Source organism: Plasmodium fragile, assembly GCF_000956335.1.
Source record: "Plasmodium fragile strain nilgiri unplaced genomic scaffold supercont1.44, whole genome shotgun sequence".
Lineage (NCBI taxonomy): Eukaryota > Apicomplexa > Aconoidasida > Haemosporida > Plasmodiidae > Plasmodium > Plasmodium fragile.
Window position 1 is genome coordinate 169,979 of NW_012192624.1, and position 9,192 is coordinate 179,170.

The 9,192-nt window shown below is 42.7% G+C and overlaps 3 protein-coding genes across 3 annotated transcripts; 1 reads left to right on the forward strand and 2 right to left on the reverse strand.

Annotated features, from left to right (window-relative positions):
- Positions 1 to 1,202: 1,202 nt before the first annotated feature.
- On the reverse strand, positions 1,203 to 2,206 carry AK88_03699 (uncharacterized protein; the record flags this gene model as incomplete). Its single annotated transcript, XM_012481309.1, has 5 exons — positions 1,203 to 1,269; positions 1,369 to 1,488; positions 1,704 to 1,762; positions 1,902 to 1,958; positions 2,072 to 2,206. 5 exons carry the CDS (start codon positions 2,204 to 2,206, stop codon positions 1,203 to 1,205), a joined length of 438 nt encoding a protein of 145 aa, XP_012336732.1.
- Positions 2,207 to 3,111: 905 nt separating this feature from the next.
- Positions 3,112 to 5,334, forward strand: AK88_03700 (uncharacterized protein; the record flags this gene model as incomplete). The annotated part of the gene is made up of 1 exon (XM_012481310.1): positions 3,112 to 5,334. The coding sequence occupies one exon, from the start codon at positions 3,112 to 3,114 to the stop codon at positions 5,332 to 5,334; it is 2,223 nt and encodes a 740-aa protein (XP_012336733.1).
- Positions 5,335 to 5,590: 256 nt separating this feature from the next.
- On the reverse strand, positions 5,591 to 7,802 carry AK88_03701 (uncharacterized protein; the record flags this gene model as incomplete). The annotated part of the gene is made up of 7 exons (XM_012481311.1): positions 5,591 to 5,642; positions 5,759 to 5,828; positions 5,971 to 6,058; positions 6,199 to 6,240; positions 6,383 to 7,132; positions 7,285 to 7,481; positions 7,628 to 7,802. 7 exons carry the CDS (start codon positions 7,800 to 7,802, stop codon positions 5,591 to 5,593), a joined length of 1,374 nt encoding a protein of 457 aa, XP_012336734.1.
- Between the last annotated feature and the right edge of the window lie 1,390 nt (positions 7,803 to 9,192).

The window sequence follows — 9,192 nt, forward strand, 5'->3', positions numbered from 1 at the left end:
TTTTTTTTTTTTTTTTTTTTCATCAAATGTTGGGTTACGCCAGTGTATATACATAGGACAAGACTTATGTCCGCTCATATCCATCCCCGACATGCTCCACATGCTCCATGCCTGTACACATGTGTACACGGGAAATTCACGAAAGTGCCCAGTTCCCTTGTTAAGTAAACATGGACGGAGCCCATTTGTGCGCATCACGATGTGGTTACCCATCCATCGCGCTTTAGCACCTTCGTTGCGTTTGCGTTTACGGATGCGTGTTACCACATTTATTTTTGCGTTTTACCACCTTTATTTTTGCGTTTATTTTTATTTTATTTTTTTTGCGATATATTAACCCCCCACCAACACACAAACAAATGAACACCCTCGCCATGCCGCAGATTGTTCTTTTTTGTTTAACCCATTTTTCAGTTTAAAATACCACCATGTGTAAATTACCCAATTTGAATTTGGTCCTCCGCAAAACGAAAAAATATGAGACAAGTGGGCGGGTAAAGTGTCCCACATGTGGAATATAAAATTTTTCAATTTAAAGGTTTTCCTTTTTTAACTCCAATCTGTCCGTGTAGGTCAGACGCGTTTTGTGGGGACAATAAAAAGCAGTGAGGAAGTACCTTCCCCCTGTCCTGTACTTTGGGCTCATTCACCTGGTTTGTATATATTAAGTTTTTTCTGTTTTGCTTACGTACAATCATGGTAAGTCATATAATGCTGTTCAGCGGCCACTTTGTTCATTTTTTTTTTTTTTTTTTTTTTTTTTGCACAAATGAGGGGTGCAGAAGTTGGAAGGGATGCAGTGAAGTGAGCAATTTTCCTCGCCCCCACTGTCGAACGGATGGCGACACGCTGCTCTGTTCATGTGAAACCCGCACATGCGGACAGTAGCACGTGTATAAGGTACATTTTGCGCCAAAGGAGGGATTAATGTATATTCTCCATTGCCTTTTTTGCTAGGCTGACTTGTTCAGACATAAATCTGCTCACAACCGATTGACCTCTGTTGCATGACCAAATGTGTAAAAGAAGCTTACTTGCGCTTTTACGCATATCGCACCTGTTAGGTTACTATGTGGCGGAGTGCCCCACGTTTTTCCATTTTAAAAGGACTGCCTCTTTTATATGGGAAGGCGTTGTGCTGGTGTGGCAAACGAACGGTCTGGATTCCTGTCCTGCATGTGAGAAAAGTGACCTGGTCATCGTCACTTAGGGTTTGTTTCGCTTGCGTTTTTCTCCTCTGTCTCTTCTTCCTCGTCCTCCTGCAGGGAACTGCATAATTCAAACGGTGCAAAAACATTAGCGCGTGAAAACACGGGGCACATACATGACAAAATTTTTCATTTTTTTTTTTTTTTTTTTTCTACGTACAAATCGCTCGGCGGATCAACATAGCATCTTTTGTAGGTCTCCTTGTCCAGAATATTGTGTAAAGTTATCCTGGTGCTCCTCCTCGTCCAGTTCGTTTGGGAGCCGATATTGGGGTCCTCTCTGCTGAGTGGGTAGAGCGTACAATAGTCATGAAGTTATATCTACTACGAGGACACGTGTGGATGTGTACTCTTCCTTTTTTTTTTTTTTTTGTAGCCTTTTCACGGATACACATTGTAACTACTAAACGTTTGAACATATCGAAAAATTTCTTCGCGTGTGTAATCAAAAATGGCTGATGAGGGGTGGACGGTGGAAGAAAAATAAAAACTTACCTCTCCAGTTTTGCCTTATCACTTTGCCTTTTGAACTGTTCATCGTCCGCTTTGTACTTCTAACAAATGGAAAGGTGGAAGGAGAACATCGGAGATGGCTGGGAAGAATCTTGCTCGATGACTCAACTGTTTTCTCTTTCCATGATGAACAAATTGAGAGAAAAAAAAAAAAAAAAAAAAAACTCAAAACAAGTGTACCTCATTTAGCTGTGTCTTCTTCACCCATCTTTCGAATAAACCCGTTTGGTCTTTTTGCTGAGTAGAGTGTATTTCGAGAAAGCATGAAGAGGCGCACGCAGCTATACATTGTTGCATCAACTTGTGCATTCACTCGTACAGCGCAGAAGAGTTGGAAACGCTCCTCACACCTTGACCCACGTCGTTAAGTATTTTCTACTCCCCCTTTTGGCGAACTTAAATTTGTTGTTGGTTCGCCTGTCTGAGAAGTGCATGACCCACGCCCGGCGTTTCAATTCGATATCCTCATGCACGAAGTCATTCATTTGGGGGATGGACAGGGATGCTGGTTAAAGTTTTGTATTTTTCTTCCTTATATTTCCCCTTGCATGCGTCGAATGGGGGTTAAAACGAGTTGTGCAAAAATGGGCCAAACAGTTGAATGTTGTTTATTGCACGACTGTAATTGCAAATATGCCTCATTGTGTGAAAAAGAGGGGACTTGGCAAAGTGTCTGACCATGTTAAGCATAATTTTTTTTTTTTTTTTTTTTTTTTTTTTGCTGAAGTGCTCAAAGTGTTGACATACGGGCATACACACGATAGGAAGGGGTCCACACAATATCGCGAGATCCTTCGAAATAGGAAAAACGACGTCTTGGCAATTAGAGCCGAGGGAGTGCATAACCACGTTGTTACTCATTTTCCCGTAGCTGTGAATTTGTACCCATCACTGGTGCACGAAAATGTAGGAAACAGCGTCATGCGATTTGGTGGGCCATATGATCAACTATTCTTTTGGCAATTTTTTTTTTTTGCACGTTGTTACCCCCATTTTGATAAACCCGTTTGGCGATTTTTTGTTTTTTTTTTCCCACGCAGAGCCAACAGGAACATACATTATTTGCCTACAGCGTTGCAAAAAAAGAATGCATTTGAAGATAAGTCACTTTGTGTGCGCTCTTCAAATGTGTTCTCCTTTGTAGGTAATCGATTCATCTGGCATTTTTTTTTTTTTTTTTCACTTTGCTGCGCGAAGTAGATGGAAAAAAAAAAAAATTGGTTGGCCCCTTTTTATAAAGCGTGCCCAATTTGATAGTAATGAAAAGAAGAAATGTGAAAGCTTGTCCCGCATGAAGCACTACGTAAGCGTGCGTACCTAATCTGTGCAAGCACATACCACCCGATGAGGCCATCGAAAGAGGGGAGGACCTGGATGAGAGCCCCACACGATGTTGTGTCGTAACGAGAAAGTGGTGAGACAACTCAACAGGGTGGAGAGGATAATTGTGCCCTGCAAGAGGAAGAAGGGGCAATGGCACTTGCATTTTAAATACAGTACAAATGTCGGGCAAAGGTGTGTACAGAAGGAGAAGAATGGCTTTAAGGAAATGTGGAAAACGGTTGTTAGGCAGGATTATGTTAAAAGAATTATGAACATCTTTGAAGAGGATAATTTTTATAGTGGGTGTAACAGAGGAGGGGGTCGGGGATCCTCCTATCCTTGTTACTTCGTCTTGGGGGCGGAAGGCGTGGGGAAGAAATTTTTCATACACAAGGCAAAGGACGTATTTTTAAGAAGGGCACCCCATGTAGAGAGCGAGCCAAAGGGAAACCTCCCACGAGGTGAAAACCAAAATGGTATTCCCCACAGAGCGCAACTGCATGGAGAAGAAAAAGGAAGTAGAAGAAGTATTTTTTTCGAGTACGATTTTAAGGACGTAAATCAAAACGAATCAGTCATCCCCTTCCCCGTAAAGTTACACAAGTTGGAAGAGTTCCTAAGATACAAATTGGTGAAAGAAGTAAACAGCGACGTGGCAAGTGGAAGGATAAATATGAGCGACATTTATGAGCACTTCATCTTGGGGAACAGAGCAAACGAGTGGGAAGCGGAAGGAGGAGACGCGGAAGGAGACGTCGCCATTTTTGCGAAACTCCCAGTCCTATTCAAACACATATTAGATACCCCCCAAATGTATGACTATTTGAATGAGCAAGACAGGAAGAACATCGCCAGGTGGATAGACCTGTTAGAGATGAAAAATTACAAGTATAATAATTTTCATTCCTTTTTAAGCATCCTGTTGAAAAAATTAAATGTACAATGTTTTGTACATGAGTTAAATGAATTCAGCGCGTTTTTATATTTTTTAAAAATGTTAGCAGAGTGTGAAGAATATCAGTATTGTATGAAAAACTCGGCGGCAATACTCAGGGATTTCTCGAGTGGTCTATTCCTCTATCGTTATTTTTTGTCTTTAATTAACTTTTTACGAAGTACATATGGATATAATTTTTGTTTCGTTTTTTATAATTTGCATTGTTTCCTTTTGGGTCCTCAGCCTGCGCGCAATTTCCATTTTTTTGCCAAATGGTGTGAAGAAAATGTGGACAGGCACAACGTCCCCGTCATTTTTCACTCTATTAAGAATATCGAGATGATGAAGTTTGTGTTTGTTTTTAACAACCTGGTGGTGAGGCACGTTGCGGTGGTTAGAAGTGGTGCAGGGGGTAGAAGCACTGGCGCAGAAAAATTGCCGCAAAATGGAAACCCAGTGAGGGACAGCGACCCCTTCCACAACGTAACGAACAAGGAGCTGCAAAACTATCACCTCATAAGGGAACACCTGATCGAAATAAACGACCTCTCCTACGACATGGTCAGGTGCTTAATCAGTCCTAATTATGTGAAAGACGAAAAGGTGGTAAAGTGTATATATGACATTATAGGGGGGAATGCCCACTTGGTAAAAACAGTTTGTAAAGGGTTACACGATCTGAACACCGAGTTTGATGAAGACAAAATAAGGAACAAAATTGAAATGGAAAAAAAACAAAACATTACTTACGACATGGATGAAGAAGGTCAAATCAACATTAGGAATAACACGGTAGAAGAAATTGTCCAACATCGAAAGTTGGAGCAGCAGAAAGAGTTTTTAAAAAATATACATGAGAATATTCTGCACACATTTATCCTTGACTTTGAGAGGAAAGTACGCACTTTCTTTAGCCTCCCAAATATTGAGCGCCTAAAAAAGACGGGAAACTGTACACGGCAGCAGCAGGATGGAGGGGGTAGGGAAGGAAGACAAGGGAAACAAGTTGAAAGGGAAACAACAAAGGAGGGATTAACTTATATCCAATTCTACTTCACCATTTTTGAAGCTATTAAATACTTTTTAAAAAAAAAAAAAATTTTTTGTAAAAATATAATCAATCTGAATAACCCCATCTTGCTTGGTCTCATTGACGTAAACATAATACACTATAATTATGAACATGGGTACCTCGAGCTCACCAACCAGCTTTACGAAGTCCTCCTGATTAATTACATGGACATGAAGTACAGGCAATTCCCTCTCAAGTACAAGGCCCAGTATAATATTAATTATGTGCTTAACTATAAGATAATCCAGCACGAGTTTAACTTGCTGGAGTCACAGGCGTGAATGTTTTGTTCTGCATCGTGTGGGTATCATCATCTGAAGGGGCGCATTTTGTTGTACTCCCCTGTGTTTATTATTGCCTCATTTTTTTGTTTTTTGTTTTTTGTTTCATTCGGAGGCATACTGTGCCGCTGTGCAGACACACACGGGCACGCATGCGGTAGGGGGAGGCAGTTGCAGATGGGAGCTATGTGCAGTTCTGTACTTAACCTTTTCCAGGTCATCACATTGCCGTTTTGCCTCTTCACCACTGCGGCGGTTAATCCTCTTCAATGAAGTGGGGAAAGCTGATAGCCTCCTCGATGTCTTCCCTGATAGGAAGGGAAAAGGGGGGGAGGGGCAATCTATATTAACACTTCATCGTGATCATCCTTGCATGCCCTTGATGTTACACCCTGATCGGGGGTATCCCAACTTGGCGTCCTACCTTGGCTTGAACCACTCCATCAACCGGCAGCTTATGTAGCTCAACATGATTATGAAAATGTACACCTTGCCTTGAAAGAAGTGGAGACGGATGAAGAATTGCGGGGGGAGATTATTGCAGGGAAATTATGCAATTGGGGCGGTTACTTAGAGGAGGTATGTCCCCTCTGCCCGCGACGTGCACGACAAACGCGATACCCCTCAGGTGCTTACTAAAGACCGTTTTTATGTCGTATATCTTCTTGATCCTACTGAGAATGGTCGGGTTCGCGTAGGAAAGCACGTCCATGTAAACCTTTTCCTGAGATGGAGGCAGGAAGGAGGTCAGTGAAATTTCTCTTTGCGGAATGTGATGAGCGTAGTGTACTGCAAGAGAGGGGGCATGCACAAATGTGGTGACCCGCCGTCCACATGATCACGCATACACACATGCGTTCGTACCGTCTTCTCGGCGACCTTTTCCCACGAGTACATTTTGGTTAGCTGCAAAGGGGGGGGGGGCGTTGTTGTTTGGGTGTGTAGAGGGTAATTTTTTTTTTTTTTTGCAGCCGTATGGGTATGGTCTATGTTTGTATTTTTGCCTGCGTTGGGACATTGCACACATGGGATGGCGCAAGGGGAGTACCCGTTCATGAAAAGACTGCGAGTCGACGTCCTTTAGTCTCTCCAGGGCAGTGTCAACTGCTGCGCACAAGTCCATGTGATTGGGCTTGGCTAAAATCATCATGTCGTGTGGCAACACTTCGGAAATACCTCCGACGTCAGTCGAAATGACCAACAGTCCACAGCTAGCCGCTTCTATAATGGCTATACAAAAGGCTTCAGTTAGAGAAGCATTTAAAAATATGTGTCCACTTTGCAAAACATTTTTTACATTTTCTTGTTTCACTTTTCCTAAAAGAATAACTGAATTGTGCAGGTGATTTCTTTCCCTCATTTCTTCAAGCAGAATTCTCTTGGGTCCATCACCACCAATTATAAAATTGATAAAGGGGTACTTATGGCACACGAGAGGAATTACTTTGGCAATCAGATCGACTCCCTTTCTGTACGTCAGTCGGCTAATAACGATTATATTTATTCTTGGAGACTGGGGTCTTTTGCTTATGCAAGGAACGAATTTTGTGGTATCCAATGCATTACCTATGACGGATGTTTTGTATGGGTTGATTTCTGTTCTTAGGACCAGATTTTCCCGATTCGTATGAGAGACACATATGGAATGGTCCACGTCGTTTATGCAATACTTGAGGAGTTTATTCACGTGGATGCACCCCTTGTCCGAGAAGCTGTAGAGCGAGTGGTCCGTGTAAATGGTTTTTAGGCCAAGAGATTTTGCGTGCAGGATGAACTGGTGCGCCAGGGCTGACGTCGCCTGGGGGGCCGTAATACAGGAGCGGGGGGGAAAGCAGTTTCGTGTGTATGTATGCATGCATATGCACGTGACGGGGGGGTGGGGTCCCCCGCGGACATATGTCTGACTGCCGCTATTCCCCGTTCCATACGCCAACGTCGCACGTGACGAACCTGGTGGCCGTGGACAATGTCGACCTTCTCCCTGAACAAAATGTTTCTGCACAAGGGAAGCGTCCCCACGATGTTAGGGAAGGTCACGACATCCATGTATGTTTCGAATGGCAAGTAGTACACCTTAATGCCGTTTCCCATCCACCTCACTCCGTGGCGGTTGTTGTAGCAGTGGGTCACTACGATTACTTTGAAGCCTGCAGAGAAGGGGGGGGGAAGCATTCATCGCATGCGTATGTGCAATTGCTACCCATGATGAAGGAGACCACCTCCCTGTGTCATCCGCAGTGCTGGGACGCATATGATGTGGTGAGATTTGCAAAACTCCTCATGCAGTGGTTACCTTTCTTTATTAACTGCTTGGATAATTCAAAGATGTGCGTTTCTATTCCTCCCAAGTTTGGGTAGAAAAAATCGCTCACCATACAGATGCAGCATTTTCTCTCCTTCCTGTAGACTTGGCTTCTTATCGTTTCCGAGGTTCCCTTCGATGGGTCCGTCTTTAGTGGGCCCATCATTTATGCGTGTAACATTTGATGGCTCGCAATCACTGGGAAGGGCAATCCGCCGACAATGCTAACAATGCTAACAATGTTGACAATGCTGGCGGTGAGGGCAGCCCACTTTTACGTATTCTCCAACGCACCGGGGAGACACCCGGGTGGACGAGATTCATACACATATGGCGTGGGGGTGCCTAGTGCGCTACACCTGGACAGCGACACTTTTGTGTAAATTAGGTCCACGTTTTCTTTCGCCCTAATCCGCTGCAGTGGCCGCTAAAAGGGGTGAGCATCGCACTAACAAAGTGGGGGACATACTACGAAGCGAGGTGCCCATGCGCATCACAGATCAGCCCTGTTGGGCATGCAACTGCACATGTGATTCCTCCCTTAGGAAGCGTTGCAACAGACCGTTTTATGCTTACCCTTTGCTTTGCTTCTGCTATGTAGGCAAATCTCCAAAAGGTATTTGTGCTAAGAGGTTACATTGAAAGGAGTTACCAATCTACTCCGATGGAGTGCGTGTAGGAAAAAAAAAAAAAAAATTAAAATAAGCATCTCTTTACTCCCCTGAAATTTGAAAAGTTCAAATGGCTCCCTCACAATGGCTTCATTAAAGAGGTCACCTTAGAAGGGTAATAAAGCGCTCCATAGGGATCATACGCATCGAGCAAAGATTGCACATAAGAAATTTTCCAACGGGAGAATTTCTCCAAAAAAAAAAAGAAATGGTCAACTTTTTTCTCATTTGTGTAAAACCGAACGATGTGTAGAAGATTGGTTTCTCCTTTTCCTATATCATCTGAAATGAGCAAAAAAAAAAAGCAAAAAAATCCTCACAAAATGTGCAACACCGGGCCCTTAAATACCTTTCCACTTGTTTCCAAGATGCACAATTATTCACACCCCGTGGGGGTTAGCCAAAACGCATCTCATTTTAGCGAATAGCATTAAAAAAAAAAAAAATAGTGTTTAGATAAATAAATACTTTTTGAAAATTACATTCAAACAAATGGCTTAAAAAAAAAGTAGCAAAGTGGTATGCAGCAAAAGCGCAGTTATGGTGCAATAAGCTTGGGCTATAAATTTGGAGAAAATGAAAAAAAAAAAAAAAAAAAAAAAAAAGCTACAAGTGGTGTCAGAAATGACAGAATAACAACATAGGGGTGATAGGGGAAGTATTAAGAAGGCTACGGTCGATATGGTGCTAGCGGTGGCGCACACGTGACACAACTGTAATTGGTACACATAAATACAACGTAAAACATGAGGGTGTCTGTAGGCAGTTTAAAAAAAAAAAATTATCAGCACGAAAATCAGATTTAGGTTAATGAGAAGATTGCAAAAAAGGGGGATTGGTCATTTTAAATTACACAGAAAACAATGTTAAAAGGGGGGGGGGGGG